General features: G+C 60.5%; 1 protein-coding gene across 5 annotated transcripts; it reads left to right on the forward strand.

The window, feature by feature from the left end:
• The first annotated feature begins 11948 nt into the window (after positions 1–11948).
• GCGR (glucagon receptor) lies at positions 11949–21840 on the forward strand. 5 transcript variants are annotated; one of them, XM_016933177.3, is made up of 15 exons: positions 11952–12038; positions 15702–16001; positions 16592–16828; positions 17580–17682; positions 18656–18763; positions 18841–18962; positions 19053–19159; positions 19235–19391; positions 19482–19641; positions 19717–19777; positions 20015–20084; positions 20409–20497; positions 20639–20777; positions 20848–20889; positions 21306–21840. In XM_016933177.3, exons 3-15 carry the CDS (start codon positions 16769–16771, stop codon positions 21519–21521), a joined length of 1434 nt encoding a protein of 477 aa, XP_016788666.1. In that variant the 5' UTR covers positions 11952–12038; positions 15702–16001; positions 16592–16768; the 3' UTR covers positions 21522–21840. The 5 variants fall into 5 exon arrangements, with proteins under 5 accessions (XP_016788665.1, XP_016788666.1, XP_009431796.1 ...); XM_016933176.3 differs by lacking the exon at positions 15702–16001 and having other exon boundaries at positions 11949–12038; XM_009433521.4 differs by lacking the exon at positions 11952–12038 and having other exon boundaries at positions 12440–16041.
• The last annotated feature ends 923 nt before the right edge of the window (positions 21841–22763 follow it).

The raw sequence follows: 22763 nt of genomic DNA on the forward strand, positions 1-22763 counted from the left end.
TTTCCAATACCAGCACCTCCCAGCTCAAAAACACAACCCAGCACTCCTGTTCCTCCGTCTCCCGGCCCTCCCTTGACACTGGGCCGAGGCAGCCTGTGCACCTGCCCCAAGCTCCCAAGAGCTGACCCAGCAGCGGATTCAGCCTGGTTCCTGGCATCCTTACCGGGATTTGGAAAATGCTCCTTTCAATCAATAAAGGCCCCACGCGGGCCTTCTTCCGCCCTCCCCTCCAGCATCCTCCATCTCCATTTCCACCCGTCCTCCCCGTCCTGCCAGGCCACAGCTCCTTGCAGAATAACCCACACCCTCCAGTCGCAGGGACAGAACACCCTAGTTACTGGCCTAGAATTTTGCGGGGGACGAGGACGGGGCAGACCCTAAGGCGGACACTTGCCTCAGGTGAGACCTCAGCAAGGTCCCGGCAGTGGGAGCCACTCCCGCCACTGCGGAGGGAACAGAGGGCAGGGATCTAAGAGGCTTCTACCCAAATACCGCGTCCAGGTCATAGCGTCCCATCCCCTGCTGCCACCGAGGCCCTGACTTCAACACGGGAGGCAGACCAGACGCCACCGCCCTGGGATCAGAGCTTGGGCCCGAGGGTTGGCCCCGTCTGCACTCTGGCTTTCGGAATGAGGCTCGCTGTCAATGCTGTGGTGGAGCTGCATTTGTTTCCGGGGCTTCTGTAACAAGGTGCCATAGAACAGGGCTCCAACAGCAGCCCATTTTCCCACTGTCCTGGAGGCTGGAAGTTCGAGACCAAGGTGTCTGCAGAGTTGGTTCCTCCTGAGGCCTTTCTCCCTGGCTTGTAGATGGCCCTCTTCTCCTGACTCCTCACACAGAGTCATCCCTCTGTGTGTATCTGTGTCCTAGTCTCTCTTCTTTTTCTTTTCGCTTCTTTTTTTTTTTTTTGAAGACAGGGTCTCTCTCTCTCTGTCACCCAGGCTGGAGTGCAGTGGTGTTACCATAGCTCACTGCAGCCTAGACCTCCCAGGCTCAGGTGATGCTCCTACCTCAGCCTCCCAAGTAGCTGGGACCACAGACATGTGTCACCACACCCGACTAATTTTTTAAATTTTGTTGTAGAGATGGGGTCTCACTATGTTGCCCAGGCTCAACTGGCTTTAAGCCATCCTCCCACCTCGACCTTCCAAAGTGTTGGGATTACAGGTGTGAGCCACTGAGCCTGGCCCTTATCTCTTTTTCTCAGGACACGACTCAGGCCGGGCGTGGTGGCTCATGCCTATAATCCCAGCACATTGGGAGGCCAAGACGGGCAGATCACCTGAGGTCAGGAGTTCCAGACCAGCCTGGTCAGCATGGTGAAACCCCGTCTCTACTAAAAATATAAAAATTAGCTAGGTGTGGTGGCCAGCGCCTGTAATCCCAGCTACTCGGGAGGCTGAGGCAGGAGAATCGCTTGAACCCAGGAGGCGGAGGTTGCAGTGAGCCAAGATCGCACCATTGCACTCTAGCCTGGGTGACAGAGTGGGACTCCGTCTCAAAAAATAAAAAAAGTGGGGGATGGGGGTGGGGGTGGGGGTGGGCCAGGCGCGGTGGCTCACGCCTGTAATCCCATGACTTTGGGAGGCCGAGGCGGGTGGATCACCTGAGGTCAGAAGTTCGAGACCAGCCTGACCAACATGGTGAAACTTCATCTCTACTAAAAAATACAAAATTTAGCCGGGTGTGGTGGTGGGTGCCTGTAATCCCAGGTGCTCAGGAGGCGAAGCAGAAGAATCACTTGAACCCAAGAGGTGGAGGTTGCAGTGAGCCAAGATCGTGACACTGCACTCCAGACTGGGTGACAGAGCAAGACTTCATTTCAAAGGAAAAAAAAAACAAGGCCAGCGGTCATGTGGAAAGAGGACCCGCTGTAATCCCCTCTTTACAGGCCATATCTGTAAATACAGCCCCGTTCTCAGGAAATGAGGGTTAGGACCTCAATAAACACATTCTGAGGAGAGAACACCGCTGCGATTGGGTCTTCTGGGCCTTCTGGATCTCACCGGAGGCCCTGAGCTGCTGCCGGCTGCCCTGAGCTTTTTTCTCGCCTTCAGTCTTGGTGACACCCCTGCACCTCTCAAACGCGGGAGACCAGGCTTGGTGGTGAGTCCCGTCCACTTGGGTCCAGGCCAGGCCATCCCGGGTGAGCCCTACAGCCGTGCGCTGCCACCACCCCATGCCCAGCAGGGAAGTTGGTGGAGAAACACCCACCACGCTGGCGGGGGGAGCACTGAGGCCGTGAGCGGCAGGCAGGGCGGGAGGCGCAGGGAAGGAAGCCCAGTGGTGCTCCTGGCCCTGGACAGTCTGGAGGTCCCAGGGGCCACCGCACAGTGCAGGCTTGGCCTCTCCCGGGCTTCCTGCGGGACCCTCTCCAGCCCTCCCAGCCCCTCCCTCCCCCAGCCTCCCTCCCCAGCCCCTCCTTGAAGCCACAGGGAACCCAGGACACATCTTGGTCCTCACCCCGCACCAGGGGCTTTGAGACCACCCCTCAGCACCCACGCCTGCCCCCTCTGGGCACCCCCCCCAACCCAGGCTCCCCTCACAGCCCCGGGCCTGAGGCTCGTCTGTCCCCATCAGACCTTGCTGCCCCCGCACCCTGTGGGGAATCCAGGGATCGCGCTGCTCCTCCCTGCCCTGTGCCCCTGCCTCCCCGCCGGCGCTGCCCAGGACCCCCAGCTCCCGCACCTGTTGCTGATCGGAGCCTGGCCCCGTCCACCTCCACCATCCCGCCAACTGGCCTGATTTGATCGAGCCTCGCCAGATGCAGCCTAATGTGACTTCGCAGAGCCTGATGACCTTGATGGTAGCTCAGGGTGAGAGTGTCTGGCGAGGCAGATGCCGGGACACAGGTGCCCTCATTACAACCTCCCCTTTTGCAGGAGGATGGGGGGCTCACTCAGGGAGAGGAGGGGCGGCCATGGGAGGACGACTTTGAGTCCCTCGGTCCAGCCTGCTTCCCACAAGCCAGGGCCAGGCTGGGCAGCGCCCACCAAACTTTCCCTAGGACCCGGCTCCAGGGGGTCTGAGGGTTTCCCTGGCAAGCCACCTCCAGATCCCTGGGCGCCCCATCTGTGAAACGGGGAGGGGAGCCCAGCCTTCCACAGAGATGGACCTCCAGGCGCGGCCACACCCGGGTCACACACACACACATTCTGGTCTCTGACCAGCCCCATCTCGGCCGAGGGTCCATCCTGGTGCCCTGATTGGGGAACACCTGCTGCGTGCAGGGTTGAGGTGGCCGGAGAGGCTGGAGCGAGAGTCCTGGTCACCAGGGGCCTCCGAGGCTGCCTACCCCAGTGCCTGCACCCGGCACCGTCGCTGGGGGCCCATGATCAGATTTGCAGCCGGGCCAGAGGGACACACCCTTCCCCCACCTCGCTGCACTGGGTCTTGGGTGTGCCTGGACGGGAGCCCCTCGCATCTCAGCCCTGGAGGCTCGCCCTGGCCAGGCCTTCTGGGGGAGAGGCAGCCCCTCCAGAGCCCTGGCATCCTTGCTGCTCCGAAGAGGCCCTGAAGGAGTGAGCGACACGCGGGGGCCTCACACACACACACACCCGCAAACACATCCCCCCTCCACAAACACCCCCCACACACACACGCCACAAACACTCCACAAACACACACATCACACACACCACACACAGAAAACACACAATACACACCACACACACACCTCACACACACCTCACACACACCCACACACACACCCCCCACAAACACACTACACACACACCACACACACTCCACAAACACACCACACACACCACACACACCACACACAGAAAACACAATACATAACACACCACACGCACACCACACACACCACACACACACCACACACACCCCACAAATACACACACCACACACCCCACACAGCGCACACCCCCCCACAAATACACACACCACACACACCACACACACACCCCCCACACACATCACACACACCACACACAGAAAACACAATACACAACACACAATACACAACACACACCACACACACACCACACACACCCCCCACATCACACATAGAACACACACAATACACAACACACCACACACACTACACACACACTACACACACCCCACAAACACAAACATCACACACACCACACACAACACACACAATGCACAATACACACCACACACACACCCACAAACACCACACACACAACACACACAAAACACACACCACACACACACCACACACACACCACACACAGCCCACAAACACACATCTCACACACACAGAACACACACAATACACACCACATGCCACACACACAACACACACAATACACACAACACACACAACACATAAACACACACTATACACACACGACACACATACACACATCACACACACCACTCACGATACACACACACCACACATGCACACCACACAACACACACAACACACATGACACATCCACACTCAACACACGTGGGGCACACACAGAGACACACACTACACAGACACAATACATGACATACCTGACACACACAACACACGAGACACAAACATGGCAGACACACCGCACGCACGACACACAGACACACACACGACAGAAGGAGAGACAGAGTTTGGGTCAAGAGCCACATTCCCTGCAGATTCCTGGGCTGGGCACACTCAGACCCCGGGCTCTGCAGGCAGCTCCACCGCACCCAGGGTCTCAGTACCTCTGGAGGCCGTGTCCCCCAGCCTCACTCAGCGCCTTCAGCCCCCCGCCCCAGCCCCAAGGCTCAGGCCCACGGCAGCCCCTCAGGCCAAGGGACTCACCAAGGTTGGCCCAAACTCTCCATAGTCCATTGGCTCACAGAGACACACACACACAGACGCACACAGATGGACACAGACACACACCGACATGCACAGATGCACACAGATGCATATTGAGACACACACAGATGCACACAGACACACACACATGCATATTGAGACACACACACAGACACACACGGACACACACAGACACACACAGATGCACATAGACACAGACACAGATGCACACAGATGCACAGACACAGACACACAGATGCACACAAATGCACATACACAGATGCACACAGATGCACATAGACACAGACGCACACACAGAGACACACACAGATGCACATTGAGGCACACATAGACACACAAAAATACAGACACAGATGCACATAGAGACACACATAGACACACAGGCACACACAAACACACATAGAGACCTACATACAGAGACACACACACAGATGCACATAGGGACACACAGACACACAGATACATATAGAGACAGGCACATACACACACAGACACACACTGGCAAACATAGAGACACAGACACAAATAGAGACAAACACACACATAGAGACAAACAGAGACACACAAAGACACACATAGAGACACACACGGGCACGCACACAAGCACAGGCACACACAGACACAGACACACATAGACCCATATAGAGACACACAGACACACACATAGACACATAGACATACGTATTCTCTGCCAGAACAAGCCAGTCTCCAGACGTGGGCAGGTATGAGGGGCAGGGGCAGATGCAGAGTGACGGCCTCTCCCCAGCCAGCCATCCAGATGCTGGGGCAGGTCCGGGTGCCCAGGGGCTGGTGGCGCAACTGAAGAGCCCAGCTGCCAGGGGAGTTTCCTCAGAGGTGGCTTTAAATCTCTGCCTCTGGCCAGCAGAACTGGCTGTGGCGGACAGAGCAGTGAGTCCAAGGGGTGCCTCCCAGCAGGGCGGGTCAGAGGCTGGGCTTCCTCGCACAATCTCCAGAGAAAGGGAGCTCCTCCCAGGCCTGCCTGTGGCTAGACTGACCTCTCCACCTGCTCTCTTGCCCAGGCTGGAGTGCAGTGCACTCCATCAAGGAGTGACCTGGTGCTCTTTTTTCTCTTTACTTAAAAAAATACTATGAAAATAACACATGCACGTATTTAAAAACCAAATAGGGCTGGGAGTAGTGGCTCATGCGTGTAATCCCAACACTTTGGGAGGCCAAGACAGGAGGATCGCTTGAAGCCTGGAGGTGAAGACCAACCTGGGCAGCATAGTAAGACTTCATCTCAAAGAAAAAAAGAAATTCTACACAAACTTCCAAAAACATAGAAAAAGAGGGAACATTTTCCAGCTCATTTAATGAGATCAGCACTACCCTGGTACCAAAGCCGGGCCATTTCCTTATTACAGGAAAAAAAAATTGCATAAATATCCTTAATGAACATAGGTACAAAAAATTATTAATAAAATGTTAGAAAATCAAATATGGAGATATATATATATATATATATATATATATATATATATATAATCAAGTGAGATTTATCTCAGAAATCCAAGGTTGGTAAAACATTTGTAAATCAATGTAATTCAACCATAGCAATAGACTAAGAAAGAAAAACTATAAGATCATCTCATTAAAAAAGAAATAAAAATTTGATGAACTTTGACATCCATTCATGATAAAAACTCTCAGCAGCTATGGATTGATGGAAACATTTTCAAATTGATAAAGAGAGTCTGCGAAAACCCTAGGAAAGGCCGGGCGCGGTGGCTCACTCCTGTAATCCCTGCACTTTGGGAGGCTGAGGCAGGCGGATCATGAGGTCAAGAGATTGAGACAATCCTGGCCAACATGATGAAACCCCGTCTCTACTAAAAATACAAAAATAGCCGGGCATGGTGGCGCACGCCTGTAATCCCAGCTAGTCGGGAGGCTGAGGCACAAGAATCACTTGAACCTGGGAGGTGGAGGTTGCAGTGAGCCGAGATCGCGCCATTGCACTCCAGCCTGGGCCACAGAACGAGACTCCATCTCAAAAAAAAAAACCGAGATATCATGACACACCTACTAGTATGGATAAAAATATCAAATAAACCGGCCAGGTGCATCGGCTCATGCCTGTAATCCCAGCACTTCGGGAGGCTGTTGCTCTGTTGCCTGGGCTGGAGTGCTATGGCACGATCTCGGCTCACGGCAGCCTCCACCTCCTGGGCTCAAGCAAATCCTCCTACCTCAGCCTCGCAAGTAGCTGGGACTACAAGCATGTACCACCATGCCTGGCTAATTTGTATTTTTTTTTTTTTTTTGTATAAATGAGGTCTCGCTATGTTGCCCAGGCTGGTCTTGAACTTCTGAGCTCAAGGGATCCTCCTGCCTTGGCCTCCCAAACTGCTGGGATTACAGGTGTGAGCCACTCCACCCAACCTCAGACACTCAACTTTCTTTCTTTTTTCTTTCTTTCTTTCTTTCTTTCTTTCTTTCTTTCTTCTTTTTTTTTTTTTGAGACAGAGCCTTGCTCTCTTGCCCAGGCTGGAGTGCAGTGCCACGATCTCAGCTCACTGCAACCTCCACCTCCCAGGTTCAAGTGATTCTTGTGTCTCAGCCTCCCAAGTAGCTGGGACTACAGGAGCCCACCACCACGCCCAGTTAATTTTTGTATTTTTTAGTAGAGATGGGGTTTCACCATGTTGACCAGGCTGGTCTCGAACTCCTGACCTCAAGTAATCCACTGGCCTCAGCCTCCCAAAGTGTTGGGATTACAGGCGTGAGCCACTGCGCCCAGCCTCAACCTTCTAGTGAACCCTCCATGCTCTGTTATCTTTTATTCCTCTTGGATTTTTGTTGTTTCTTTTCTTTTTCTTCTTCTTCTTTTTTTTTTTTTTTTTTTTTTGAGATGGAGTTTCATTCTTGTTGCCCAGGCTGGAGTGCAATGGCACAACCTTGGCTCACTGCAACCTTCGCCTCCTGGGTTCAAGCAATTCGCCTGCCTCAGCCTCCCAAGTAGCTGGGATTACAGGCATGTGCTACCACGCCTGGCGAATTTTGTATTTTTAGTAGAGACAGGGTTTCTCCATGTTGGTCGGGCTGATCTCAAACTCCCGACCTCAGGTGATCAGCCCGCCTTGGCCTCCCAAAGTGCTGAGATTACAGGCATGAGCCACCACACCCAGCCTTTTTGTTGTTTCTTCTGAGAGATTTCTTCAACTCAATTTTCCAACCCTTCTATTAAATTTTTTAAATTCCAGATATTCTATTTGCAGCCAGCAAGGGCTCTTCCTGCGCTCTGCTTGTTTTCCAAAGCATTCCGTTCTAGTTTTTATGGGAGCATCATCCTTTCATATCTATAAGGATAATCAGAGTGGTTAAAATGTTCTTGAAGTTTTCTTCTGTTCCCTGCAGTAGCTCTGTTTCCTCCAGTTTCCTCTTTCCCAAGTGATTGGTCTCTCTCATATACCTAGAGGTCTTGCTTTGCATTCACATCTAAGGGCAAAAGGCGCTAGGATGCAGTGTGGAGGTCCATTCGCTTTGTCGTGAGGTTTGTGCCTTTCTTAGTCCTGCAGTGGTTGAGTAAAACCTGACCATCCCACACCCTCAAATACTAAGTGCCCCTGGGTAGTGATGTGGAGGGGCCTTCTTATTAATGTGAGGAAATGCTTGTGTTATAGGTTGTGCTGAGAAACGCTGATTACAAAACTATATCAAAGTAAAAATGTATTAATGCACAGTAAAGACACCTGGAAAAAAAATGCCCTTTAATGCTCACAGAAGTTCTCTCCGAGGGGCAGCCCCACCACCCTCCTGTTTCCCTTCCTGCATTTCCACGTTTTTCTGGGCCCAGATGCAGCCTCCCCTCCCACCCCTGGTCCCTCCGCCCTGGCTTCCGGCTGTCGCTTTCATCCCTCCTCCTCATCAGCCCCTTGCAGAACTCCAGGGTGGGGCTTCTGAGTCTCGCTGGCAGGCACCGAGCCTTGCAGGCAGTATGGGCTCCATAAGTCTTGCCGGACACCGAAATTAAGTTCTGCAGGTGCCGTCTCCAGAATCCCCAGCACAGATAGACAAACCCACATCTCAGGGGTGGGGGGTGCAGACCTGCCCCCAGCCCCGTTGCAGCCCACCCTGCAGTACAGGACCAAGGACACCTCCAGGAGGGCCCCCTGCAATGAGTAGGACCCTGGGGACTGGATGGAGGGCAGGTCCCCCCACCCCCACTGCTGCATGGGAAGGCCCTGCCCCCTCCATTCCCAGCTGCCCTCTGTTTATATGTCTCACCAATGTCAAGGGAAACCAGAACTGGATAGCAGTTGAAACACATATTTTGTTCAGGACTATGGTAATAGGGGAAAAAAGATTTTAGTATAGACCTGGGCTCAACTCTCAATGTGGCACAGGCAAGTGGGGATTTAGATCTGAGGAGCAGGGCGGGGTCAGTGGGTGGAAACTTACTGGCACGAAACACCTGTCTGGAGGATTCTGGCTAAACCCAGGAAACAGGAAGCTTGCTGAGGGCAGGCAGGGTTAGCAGACATCGCCTGGGGGTGGCGGAGGCTAAGAACCCTACCCAGGTAAAACGAAGCTTGCTGAAGGCAGACAGGGTTAGCAGACATGGCCTGGAGGTGGCAGAGGCTAAGGAACCTACCAAGGTAAAATGAAGCTTGCTGAAGGCAGCCAGGGTGAGCAGATATTGCCTGGGGGTGGCAGAAACTGAGGACCCTACCCAGGTAAAAGGAAGCTTGCTGAAGGCAGGCAAGGTAAGCAGACATCGCCTGGGGGTGGCGGAGGCTGAGGACCCTGATCAGATATGGGGGGATGGAGGCTTCTTGCCAAACTGACTTAGCAGAGTTCTTGCTAAATCTGGATTTTATAAGGCAGAATGCAGATGAGCCTGCGAGAAGGTTCTGAAGCCGGACTACAGTTTGGTCAAGCAAACAATCTTGTCATGGATTCAGTCATATAAATAAGGGTCACCCAGCCCAGGGGAGGTGCCCCACCCCATCTGTTCCCTCTCCCTCCCCACACTGAGTCCGAACCTTTCAGGCTTTGCCCCCTTCACACACTCCAAATTTATTCTTCTACTTCTCTTCCTGCAGGTACCAGACTCCGGCCACCCAGCGCTTACCTGGGACTGCTGGGTCTCTGCCCCGTGGGGACCTGTCCTCCAGGAAACAAGGCCAGACACAGGAGGGCAGGGAGGACTCTTCTCCAGGGCCGGTGCGCCGTCTCTTCAGCCCCATGGCACTTGACTTAGGCAGAGCCTACAGCACCCTCACCCCAGTCCCTGCAGCCACCAGGAGGTGGTCCCCTCATCCCATTAGCCATCACCCCCATTCACAGAGGTCTCGGACTGAGGCTGGCAGGGGGAGCACCATCACCCAAGATCAGAACCCTGTTGTCTGTGCCTCTGGAGAGGTGGAGGCAGGAGCTGAGGGAGGGTTTGGGTGGAGAGGGGAGAAGATGCGGTAGCAGGGGCAGATGCTGGCAGGTAGAGACAAACTTTTATGACCTTTGCCTTCTGACCTTTGCCTCTGGCCACTGCTCCAACTAAAACAGAATGGCCCCCTCTGGGAACAGGGCTTCCTATGGGCTGGGAAGCATGGAGCCCCCACAGTGTGGCTATGCAGGGGAGTGAGGACCAGGTGGGGGCAGGCCTGTGGGGGTCACAGAGCTGGGCTAAGCTTCAGAGGGAAGTGGCCCCTGGGAGGGGGAATGGCTGGGGTTAAGACCCTGGGTTCCCACGCCCCCAAAACAGAAGTAGAATTAGGGAGAAAGGACCCCCAAGACCAAGGACGGCACCTATCAGAGGAGCTCTCCACGGGCAGGAGGTGTCCCAGGGTGAGGGTGGCCAGGACAGGTCTAGGGAAATGCAGGTGGAGCAGGACCCAGAGATGGATTGGAGATGCCGGAGGGGAGGCTTCCTAGCGGGAGCGGAGACAGGCACTGCAGACAAGTGTCAGCGGGAGGGGCACCGGGTGGGGAGGAAGACTGGGGCTTGGAGAAAGACCTCTCCAGGGAGAAGGGAGGAGGGGGAAGGAGAAGGGGAGGAAGTGGGAGGAGGAGAGTGCTCATCCTGGAAGCCACAGCCTCGGAGAGAACTTTCTAGAAGGAAGGCATGACCATCAGTGTCCCAGGATGCTGAGAGGCCAGGAAAGGTGAGGCCTCAAGGCGCCATGGGGTTGTGGTGACCCCAAGATCACTGGGCACAGAGCAGGGATGGCTGGGGGTGGAAGGGGAGGGGCGCGGGCTGAGGTTCTAGGGCCCCAAAGCCAGGTGTGATGTTGGCTCTAGGGGGAGTGAGGAAGGGCAGAATGTCCCTCTGAGCGTGCCTCTTGGGGAAGGCAGGGGTTCTGGCTGGGGCTTCTCCACTCCCAGGAAAGGAGGTGGTGTGGAAGGAGCGGGTGGGACGGAGGAGAGAGCGCCCCGCGGCTGCAGGACCAGCAGGTGGGGGACCAGGGTCAGCGCTGCTGGAGGGGCCTTAGCGCGACAGGACTGGCCAGAGACCGGGGATGTGGCACAGAAAGAGTTAAAGGGCACCCCAGGGACCGCCCTGCCGGTCCACCCATGTCACCCATGTTGGCCCCTACTCCAGCCGCCGTCTGCTCTGCAGGGGAAGGAACCGGGAGCCGCTGTGGGGGCGAGTGGGGGTGTCGGTCTTTCCAGAAAATCAGGCAGGCATCAGGAAAGAAGGGGCGAGAACCCGGGGACGCGAGAGGAAGGGGGCGAGGGGGCGCCCAGGGAGGCGGAGGGAGCGAGAGGAAGGGGGGCTGAGCCACGGCCCCCACGCCCGCCGCGCCCCTCCACGTCCCAGGGCGTCCCCTCCCGGAGCTGGGACCCACCGCGACCACCACCTGCTGGGCCAGGGTCCGCGGGCTCGGGGATCTGCAGGATTAGGGTCTGCGGAACCAGGACCCGTGGGACAAAGGTCTGTGGGGCGCGGGTCCGCGGGGTGGAATTCAGCGCGCCGAGTCTGCGTATGGCCGGGGTACGAGGCGCTCGCCGGCGCTCCCTGCGCAGGGTGGGCAGGACCGAAGCTCGCCGGGAAGCTGCGCGGAGGGCGGGCGGGGACCCTCGGCTGCCGCTCCCACCCCCGCGGGGCCGCCCCCGAGCCCGCCCTCCGCCGCCGCCCTCGCCCTGCGTCGCCGCCGGAAAGTTTGCACCGACCCCGATCTGGCAGCGCCGCGAAGACGAGCGGTCACCGGCGCCCGACCCGAGCGCGCCCGGAGGACGGCGGGGAGCCAAGCCGACCCCCGAGCAGCGCCGCGCGGTGAGCACCTGGGCCGCGGCCCCGAGGGGACGTTCGGGAGTCGACCCGGTGGGGACAGAGACTGCGGGGCGGGCGCGGCGGGGCCGGGGGCGCGGGGAGCGGGGAGCCGGCCGGGCGGTCTCCGGGGTCCGGGCTGGTGCGCTCCTCAGTCCCGTCAGACACCCCCGTTCCCAACCCCGGCTCGGACACCACCCGGTCCTGCACCGTCGGGCAGGTCCAGGGGTCTCGGCCCCTCCCCCGTTCTCTGGTCCTGGGGGGCGCGGCTGGGGGCGGGGGTGTCGCTGGCCGCCTGGCGCCCTGCGGCGGCCACACTGCAGCAGCCACACTCCCCACTCAGGGCCCCGGGCCCCGCCGCCCTGGGGAGCGCACAAAGCGCCGCGGAGGCGTCCCCGAGGCTCGGGGTCTCACCAGCGCTGTCTCCCCTCGGTGGGCTCCTGCCCCGAGGACTGCACGGTGGCACCGGCGCGGCCCAGGATGGGGTGAGGGGTGTCTGCGCCCCGCCTGGCCGCTCCTCTTCCGCGGCCCACACTGGCGACTTTGACCCCGGCAAGCGGGTCACTGCCCTGCCCGGCTCCGGCCTCTCCGGCGCCCCGCCACCCGGCCGACTCGGCCACCGGGCTTATGCTCCGACTCTGAACAGACTGACCCCGGCCCTCTCGGCGTCCTCATCCTCCAAGGACCGGCCAGGGCTGCTCTCTGCCCTTGGTATTGGGGACATCAGGGTTGGGGGGTCTGGGTGCACCCAGGCCGGCACCCAGGCCTGCCCCGCCCCCACGGGGTGAGGGCGCACGGATAGGGCTTTGTCAACAGCCTGTGGCCCCTGATCCCGCCCCGGTGCCCTGACCTTCCACTACCTTCTCTGGTTTCACAAAAACATCCCGGCTCCCATCCCGGAGCTCCTCAAAGCGTCTGAGAGGCCCCTTGCGGACGCCCTGGGAGCCCCGCTGCCTTCCTGGACCAGTGGCCGCTCCACCCATCCTGGGGGCCCAGCTCCAGGTCTGCGGGTCCCTCAGCCGCCCCCAGTGGGAATCGGTGGAGCCTGACGCAGCCAGGAGCGCCCAAGAGTCACGTGTTCTGCCAGGGAGGACATGGGACAGGACACGGGGTGCCAGCCCTGCAAAGCGGCCGGGGCAGTGGAGCTCAGGTGGCCCTAAGCCCTGGTGGTGGCTGGTGTGGCCCGGCAGGCAGCTGTGGGAGGGAGGAAGGGGGTGGCATGCGGTGGGGGTCTAGGGAAGGCGGGCAGGGCACCTCGGGAGCCCCCCCATTGGGCACCTCGGGAACCCCCCACATTGGGCACCTCGGGAACCCCCCGCATTGGGCACCTCGGGAACCCCTGCATTGGGCACCTCGGGAACCCTCCCATTGGGCACCTCGGGAACCCCCCCTATTGGGCACCTTGGGAACCCCTCCCGTAATTCTCAGCTGACTCCAAGGCCTGAGAAGGAGCTTGGTCACCTGGACTGTGAAGGTGGAGGGTGGGGTCCCTGGTGGGTCGTCCCACCTACCAGCTGTGTCGCCGGAAGGGTAATACGGAGCACTGTGGCCCCGGGGAGCCCCGAGTGGCAGCTCCACAGCTGGGAGTTTCTGTCCACTCCTTCAGTCAACATTGATCCTGGGCTGACCGGGGCCCGGGGGTGTCAGTGTCTCCTCTCGGGGGAGAGGGCTGGGTGAGATCAACAGAGGAGCCTCCCTTCTTCCCTTCAGGCTGGTGTCACCTTCAGTGATGGGGCAGGGTCCCCACTTGGGAAGTTAAATCGTTGTCCCCATCCCAGGACCACAGCAGCCTCAGCCGTGCTCTCCAGGCCAGGCTCTCTCATGGGTGCTCAGCTGGAAATTGGTCCCCCCCCGGCTCCACCCACCCCTGTTGGGATGAGGGGCTGGAGTTTCCCTACCCATATGGGACCCACCGCCCGCAGGGAACGGAGGACCCTCACACTTCTGCACCTCCTGCCTCACTATCAGAGACCCAGTGGAGAATTGCCCCCCACCTCACCTCTTGTATTCAGAGGCCCTGACCCCTAGGGATCCGGGACTAGGGGTGCCCTATGGGGAGCCCACCTGTGGCCTGTGGATGCTGAGCTGTCGGGGGAATCCTCCAGGATCTCCAGCCCCACCTTCCCAACCTTCTGTTGAGGCTGGGGGGACACAGAGCCCCACTCCCTCTTCCTCCCCACTCCTGGGTCCTGACTGTTTCAAAGAAAGGCCTGGGGGACTGGGCAGCCAACCCCTCCCTCGGCTCGCTGGGGTCTCCAGACTGGCTGCCCGGCTGGAAGGTGGGGCCCTGGCACGCCAGGACCTCATGTGTGGAGGCACTGGCTTGGGGGTTGCTCCCAGTGGCTCTAGAGTCAACATGACAGGCATTGAATGGCTCCTGTTTCTCTGGCAGAGTTGGGGCAGAGCCAGGCTTGGCCACGCTGGGCTCTAAGGGGCTGTCATTTTGCCCAGGGAGCTCCTGGCTGGGCGGTCCTCCCCCCAGGGTGAGCACGCGTCCCCCCAACCCCCACTTCGAGGCCCCCAGGCAGGGAACAGCTTATCAGCCAGTGTCCTTCCTCCTTGTCCCCTGCCTGCATCTCCATCTCCACCATCCACCCTGCTCCAGCTGCCCCTTGTCCCTCTCCCCGTCCCCTGCCCAGAGCCCCAGGTCTCTCCTGCACCCCTGAGCCTGCCCACCTAGCAGTGCCCCTCGTCCAGGGCCCCTCTGGGTTGGGGGTGCACACAGCCGGGAGAGGCGGCTCCTGCTGCTCCTCACCCAGCCCGGCTCAGTGGCCGGAGCCGCCCAGGGCAGTGGCAGCAGATGGGGCTGTTTGATCAGGATCAGGGAAGATAAGGCCCCTTGCGTGACCCCAGAGCTGGGGACGCCAAAACTGCCCCTCCTCCCCCACCCGCCTGCCGCTGTCTCCGCCAGGGAGAGGCCCCTACTCTGTGGGTCCTTCGCCCCAGCACCAAGCCTGCATGGCTGCTCACCTGGCTCAGGAACTGGGGATCAGCGACACATGGGTCCTGCCTCCCATCGGCCCCTACATGAGCCCAGGGTCCAAGGGCTGCGGTTGGGAGCTCTTTAGCAGTCTGTGACGCAGGTGCCTGTCCCTGTCATTCAGCTGTCACACTGCTTGGGGCATCTCAGGCCCCGTTAGCGGGGCAGCCCCAGGTGGAGCTGGCCCCACGCGGGCTCACCCAGCCGCTACCTGGAGGAGGCTAAAATCCAGGCTGTCCCGTGGCAGCCAGCAGTCCAGCCCTGCCCGGAAACCCTCTGCTCCAGCCGCAGCCTTCGCCCATCTCCTTGCCCCTCTCCCCGGCTTCCCCCTGGCACTGCCTTCCAGCTGGCTGGCCCTCCATCTGCCCAGCCATCCATCCACACCTCTTATTCCATTTGAGGGTGCCCCAAAGAAGAGCCTGTCACAGCCCGGGGGCTCACAGCCAGCCACTCGCGGGACCCCACACATGCACGCGGACCCACGGGAAGACCCTCCCTGCTTCTCCCACAGAATTCAGTTGGTGCAGAAACTGGGCTCTGTAGCAACGAAAGGCCGATTTGTGTAGCTGTTGCCACCCCGAACTCCCAGCTCAGATGCTGGCTGCGGCGTGGGGACCAGGGGCTGTGACTCCCACAGCCCTGGCAGGCACCATGGGGGATGTCCTCCCCACCCTGTGCCCCCACCCTAGGCCAGCTCCTCCTCCGAGCCGACGCCCGCAGTGCTAATCTCAAAGGACTGTGCAGCCAGCCTGTGGCGTCCCATGGGATCCAGGAAGCCCAACCGAGCCTTGCACGGCACCCACGAGGCACCTAGGCACCCCGGTGCTGGGCAGGGGGCACGCATGTGACACAGACCCCTGAGTGTGGGCCCCACACACTTGGCCTGACACAGCTGCAAGCCAGCCCAGCCACTTTGCTCGCCGTGGCACTGGGGCCAAGTGATGGAAGGTCCAGGCACCGCCACCCTCACGCTTGGCACATTGGCTCAGGTCAGCCTGGCAAGCCAGCTTTCCCAGGGGCTAAGAATAGGTGAGGAGGATGGTGAGGAAGCGGCCGGGGGCTGTCAACTGAGGGAGGAGGTCATCATCTGGGGAGGCTGGTCCCCCACCCAAGAGCATTGGGTCAACCTGCAGGAAGGTGGCTGCCACCAGCAATGAGACGAGGGGCTCTGCGACCCTCAGAGCTGCCAGCCAGCCAGCCCTGGGTGGCAAGAGTGACTCCTCCTGGGGTCTCCTCCCTCCTATCACCCTCTTTTTTTTTTTTTTTTTTTTTTTTGAGACGGAGTCTCGCTCTGTCACCCAGGCTGGAGTGCAATGGCTTGATCTCCGCTCACTGCAAGCTCTGCCTCCTGGGTTCACGCCATTCTCCTGCCTCAGGCTCCCGAGTAGCTGGGACTACAGGCGCCCGCCACCACGCCTGGCTAATTTTTTGTATTTTTAGTAGAGACGGGGTTTCACTGTGTTAGCCAGGATGGTCTCGATCTCCAGACCTCGTGATCCACCCCCCTCGGCCTCCCAAAGTTCTGGGATTACAGGCGTGAGCCGCCGCACCCGGCCCCCAGCTCCCTCTTTATCCCTAGGACCCTGAGGCTCAGAGGGGCAGCTTCAGGGGAGGACACCCCACTGGCCAGGACGCCCCAGGCTCTGCTGCTCTGCCACTCAGCTGCCCTCGGAGGAGCGTGCACACCCACCAGGACTGCATTGCCCCAGCTGTGCAGCCCCTGCCAGATGTGGGAGGCAGCTAGCTGCCCAGAGGCATGCCCGCCTGCCAGCCACAGCGACCCCTGCTGCTGTTGCTGCTGCTGCTGGCCTGCCAGGTGAGGACTCACAGCACCCTCAGCACCCAGGGGCCCTCCTGTGAGGACTGCACACTGATGGCTCTCTGCCTGCCTGCCTGCCTGTCTGTCTGCCCGTCTGCCTGTCTGTCTGCCCGTCTGTTGGCCTGCCTGCCTGCCCGTCTGCCTGTCTGCCTGTCCATCTGCCTGTCTGTCCATCTGTCCATCTGCCTATCCATCTGCCTGCCTGTCTGTCTGCCTGTCCGTCTGCCTGCCCGTCTGCCTGTCTGTGTGTCTGTCCACTGTCCATCTGCCTATCCATCTGCCTGCCTGTCGGCCTGCCTGCCTGCCTGTCTGTCTGCCTGCCTGTCTGTCCGTCTGCCTGTCTGTCTGCCTGTCCGTCTGCCTGTCTGCCTGTGTGTCCGTCTGTCCATCTGTCTGTCCATCTGCCTGTCCATCTGCCTGCCTGTCTGCCTGCCTGTCCGTCTGCCTGCCTGTCCGTCTGCCTGCCTGTCCGTCTGCCTGCCTGTCTGCCTGTCTGCCCGTCTGCCTGTCTGCCTGCCTGTCCGTCTGCCTGTCTGTCTGCCTGTCCGTCTGCCTGTCTGTCCGTCTGTCCATCTGCCTATCCATCTGTCTGTCCGTCTGCCTGTCTGCCTGTCTGTCTGCCTGTCCGTCTGCCTGTCTGTCCATCTGTCCATCTGCCTGTCCATCTGCCTGTCTGTCTGCCTGTCTGCTTGTCTGCCTGCCTGTCCGTCTGTCTGTCTGTCTGGTTGCTTGTGCATGTGTCCCCCAGCCACAGGTCCCCTCCGCTCAGGTGATGGACTTCCTGTTTGAGAAGTGGAAGCTCTACGGTGACCAGTGTCACCACAACCTGAGCCTGCTGCCCCCTCCCACGGGTGAGCCCCCCACCCAGAGCCTTTCAGCCTGTGCCTGGCCTCAGCACTTCCTGAGTTCTCTTCATGGGAAGGTTCCTGGGTGCTTATGCAGCCCTTGAGGACCCCGCCAAGGGGCCCTGTCATTCCTCAGGCCCCCACCACCGTGGGCAGGTGAGGTAACGAGGTAACTGAGCCACAGAGCTGGGGACTTGCCCCAGGCTGCAGAGCCAGGAAATAACAGAACGGTGGCATTGCCCCAGAACCGGCTGCTGCTGCTGCCCCCAGGCCCAGATGGGTAATACCACCTACAGCCCCGTGGAGTTTTCAGTGGGCAGACAGTGCCAGGGCGTGGAAGGTGGGACCCAGGGGCCTGGGAGGGCTCGGGTGGAGAGTGTATATCATGGCCTGGACACTTGGGTTGCAGGGAGAGGATACGGCTGGAGGACTCACCCGGGAGGCAGTGCCTGGGTTCGGATGAGGGAGGCAGCCACCACTGGGCAGAAGGGGGCAGGTGTGGCAGCCACCACTGGGCAGAGGGGGGCAGGTGTGGCAGCCTCCACTGGGCAGAGGGAGCAGATGTGGCAGCCACAGGTTTGGTGGTGCACCTGGGAAGGATGAAAATGGCATTGGGGTTCAGCCCCCAGAGAGGGAGGTGCTGAGAGAAGGTCACGGAGAATGGGGGACCCCAGTGTGGGTTTGGGGCACATTTGAGATGGGGGGTCTCCAAGGGAAGGTGTCCTGCAGAGCTGCAATTCAGGGCTGGGCTGGGCATGCTAGCGGAGGCTGGTCCAGGGGAGGTGGATGGTCAGGTGAGGAAGGTGGAGGTCAGATGGGGGAGGTGGAGGTCAAGTGGGGGAGGGAGCAGCCCAGGCCATGTCCTGGGGGAGGTGACGGCCGAGCTCAGGCTTCCAGAGAGAGGAGAGAGGCCTGCTGAGGGAGCCCCTTCTCCCACCCTGCCCTGCCCTGCTCTGCCCTGCCCTACCCTACCCTGCAGAGCTGGTGTGCAACAGAACCTTCGACAAGTATTCCTGCTGGCCGGACACCCCCGCCAATACCACGGCCAACATCTCCTGCCCCTGGTACCTGCCTTGGCACCACAAAGGTACCCATAGAGGGGAGGAACTGTGGGAGGGGCGGGCCCGGGGTGGGGCTGACCCCAGCCTCCCCCCACACCCCCAGTGCAACACCGCTTCGTGTTCAAGAGATGCGGGCCCGACGGTCAGTGGGTGCGTGGACCCCGGGGGCAGCCTTGGCGTGACGCCTCCCAGTGCCAGATGGATGGCAAGGAGATTGAGGTCCAGGTCAGTGGGCAGCAGGCAGGCGCGGTGGGGCTGGATGGGAACGGGCATGGGGGCCCCCGCCTGGCCCTCACAGGCCACTGTAACTCGCAGAAGGAGGTGGCCAAGATGTACAGCAGCTTCCAGGTGATGTACACAGTGGGCTACAGCCTGTCCCTGGGGGCCCTGCTCCTCGCCTTGGCCATCCTGGGGGGCCTCAGGTAGGATTCCGCCAGCGCCCGGGGCGGCCGCAGAGGACAGGGAGGAGGACGGGCGCTGACTGGCTGTGCCCACAGCAAGCTGCACTGCACCCGCAATGCCATCCACGCGAATCTGTTTGCGTCCTTCGTGCTGAAAGCCAGCTCCGTGCTGGTCATTGATGGGCTGCTCAGGACCCGCTACAGCCAGAAGATTGGCGACGACCTCAGTGTCAGCACCTGGCTCAGTGATGGAGTGAGCCCCCCTCGGCGGCCCCAGGCAGGCGGGTGGGTGGGCAGCCAGGCAGGTGGCCACGTAGCCGCGCTCACACTGCACCTGTACCAGGCGGTGGCTGGCTGCCGTGTGGCCGCGGTGTTCATGCAATATGGCATCGTGGCCAACTACTGCTGGCTGCTGGTGGAGGGCCTGTACCTGCACAACCTGCTGGGCCTGGCCACCCTCCCCGAGAGGAGCTTCTTCAGCCTCTACCTGGGCATCGGCTGGGGTGAGTGGGCTGGCATGAGAGGGGGTTAAGGCAGGCTGACCAAGCCTTTGGGACCACAGCTGCTGCCCCCCACAGGTGCCCCCATGCTGTTCGTCGTCCCCTGGGCAGTGGTCAAATGTCTGTTCGAGAACGTCCAGTGAGTATGAGCGGCTGGACAGCCTGGGGGAGGGACCGGGGGACTGGGGTGCGGGGCTCTGGCCTGAGGCAGGGAGGGGCCGGGGATGAGCCTGGTGCCTGGGGAGGGGGTCATTTGTGACCTTCTCCCTTCCTTTTCTGAGACCCGAATTAGATCCTGGCAAAATCGGGACGGGGGTGCTGAGGGGTGGAGGGGCTGGGGGCTGTGCCCCAGTATGTGAGTGGCCTGGCCTCGCAGGTGCTGGACCAGCAATGACAACATGGGCTTCTGGTGGATCCTGCGGTTCCCCGTCTTCCTGGCCATCCTGGTGAGGAAATGAAGAGCCAGGAGCGCACCCCAGGCCCCTCCTCCCTTGGCGTCCTGAGGCTGCCCCAGGAGACAGCAGCATCCTGTCTGAGAGCGCTGGGAGGGAGCCGGCACCCAGACAGGACACCAGGACACTGGCCAGCACCCTGGACACTGAGCCAGGCTGTTCCTCCCTGGCTGTGTGCCCACCAGCCCCAGGGCTATGTGGCCCAGGGCCTATCTTGCTGCCAGGCCCACCTGCAGGAGGGTCAGGTGGGGCCTTCCAAGGGCACAGAGCTGTCCCCTGGGGCTCGGGATGCCCCTGACTCGCACCCTTCTCACACAGATCAACTTCTTCATCTTCGTCCGCATCGTTCACCTGCTCGTGGCCAAGCTGCGGGCGCGGCAGATGCACCACACAGACTACAAGTTCCGGTGGGTGCCGCGGCGGCTGGCGTCTGGAGAGCTGGAGACCCTCAGGGCCAGAGGGCAGCTGGGGGTGGGGACTCCAAGCTCCACGTGGATGGTGCGGGCCGAGGGTGGGAGCGGTGGGTGACTCAGGCGCTGCCTCTGCAGGCTGGCCAAGTCCACGCTGACCCTCATCCCTCTGCTGGGCGTCCACGAAGTGGTCTTCGCCTTCGTGACGGACGAGCACGCCCAGGGCACCCTGCGCTCCGCCAAGCTCTTCTTCGACCTCTTCCTCAGCTCCTTCCAGGTGCCTGCCCGCCCGCCGGCTCCCCCGCCCGGGGCGCAGTGTGCCACTCCTGACCACCCTGTCTCTCCAGGGCCTGCTGGTGGCTGTCCTCTACTGCTTCCTCAACAAGGAGGTAGGTGGGAATGGGGGCATCTGAGACCATCAGCACTGGCCGTCAGGGTCAGGGGCAGAGAGAGGCACAGGGATGCCAGCCCCACCCCTGCCCGGGGGTTGGAACACGTGGGGCCCAAGCCTTTCCCTCCCCCTGCTCTTATTGGGTGCAGTTGCCATGGCGCTGGGTGTCAGGCCCCCAGGACAGGTTGGCCTCAGCCCCATCGCTACGGTGTCCACCGTGGGGGTCCCCAGGTGTCTGCAGACTGCTTTCCGTGGCGATGCTGGGTGGCATAGCTGTGCCCAGCAGGGAGCTTGTGTCGCTCTGCACCCCTCAGAGCGGAGACTGGGCATCTCCGAAGAGGCCCCCAGCAGGTCCCGGTGGGGTGGAGAGGACAGGCAGGCCCTAGGACTGGCCTGCCCCGTCCCCCTCCCCAGGTGCAGTCGGAGCTGCGGCGGCGTTGGCACCGCTGGCGCCTGGGCAAAGTGCTATGGGAGGAGCAGAACAGCAGCAACCACAAGGCCTCGTCTTTGCCCGGCCGCGGCCCTCCCAGCAAGGAGCTGCAGTTTGGGAGGGGTGGTGGCAGCCAGGATTCATCTGCGGAGACCCCCTTGGCTGGTGGCCTCCCTGGATTGGCTGAGAGCCCCTTCTGAACCCTGCTGGGACCCCAGCTAGGGCTGGACTCTGGCACCCAGAGGGCGTCGCTGGACAACCCAGAACTGGACGCCCAGCTGAGGCTGGGGGCGGGGGAGCCAACAGCAGCCCCCATCTACCCCCCACCCCCAGTGTGGCTGTCTGCGAGACTGGGCCTCCTCTCCCTGCACCTGCCTTGTCCCTGGTGCAGAGGTGAGCAGAGGAGTCCAGGGCGGGAGTGGGGGCTGTGCCGTGAACTGCGTGCCAGTGTCCCCACGTATGTCGGCACGTCCCATGTGCGTGGAAATGTCCTCCAACAATAAAGAGCTCAAGTGGTCACCGTGCATGTCCTGGAAAGCAGGGCTGGAAATGCTGGGGCCGAAGCAGTGGGGGATGGAACAGCGGTGGGTGGTCAGCGCCAGTGCGGGCTGTTGAAGGGTCCCCCTGCTGTCCCAGTTCACACAGAGTTGGCACTGGAACCCCGGAGGATCCCGAAGGCAGCCAGCCTGTGCCCATCTGAGCAGGCCCTGGCCACCTTCCCATCCTGGTTCTGGCGGGCAGTGCCCCTGGACGCTTTGGCCACCAGAGGGTCACCATTCACCAGCAGAGACGTGAGGGGCACAGTGGCTAAGGCGGCATGAGGCATCACAGTCCCCTGACCGACCCCATCAGCACTGGATTCACCCGAGGGCGTCTTCTCCCTGGAGGCCGTGAGGACACTGGCACCTGGCTCATCGGCCCGCCCTTCCTCTGAGCCTCCTGGCCTCCGCTTCATCTCAGCTCCAGCCCCCTCGGGCAATTCGCAGGCCACGTAGCAGATTGAAGCGGGAAGAAATGGGCCTGAACACTGCCGCGGGTCCAGACAACGGAGGAGCGCAGGTTGCCCAACCTCTGCACAGGACCCGGGGTGCGCCACACAGAGAGGTCCGGCCTACGCCAGTCCTCGTGCCACACAGAGAGGTCTGGCCTATGCCAGTCCTCGTGCCACACAGAGAGGTCCAGCCTACGCCAGTCCTCTTGCCACCTCGTGGTGGGTGGGCGCCCTGCTTGCCAGCCAGGGAGCACCAGGAAAGAGCTGCCTCCTGCGTGCTGGACACAGGAGGTGCTTCAGGGTGGGGTCTCCCATTGTGTGGGGCCCAATCTGAGTCTAAGGGCCCAGGGACCACACAGCGGGGGTGGAGACAAATTCAGGGTAGAAACTGTGAGGGGCCTGTGGTCAGCCCCCGGGGGGTCCCTGCAGCAGGCACTGTGAGACCTGCTGA

This window comes from Pan troglodytes, chromosome 19 (genome assembly GCF_028858775.2).
Source record: "Pan troglodytes isolate AG18354 chromosome 19, NHGRI_mPanTro3-v2.0_pri, whole genome shotgun sequence".
NCBI lineage: Eukaryota > Metazoa > Chordata > Mammalia > Primates > Hominidae > Pan > Pan troglodytes.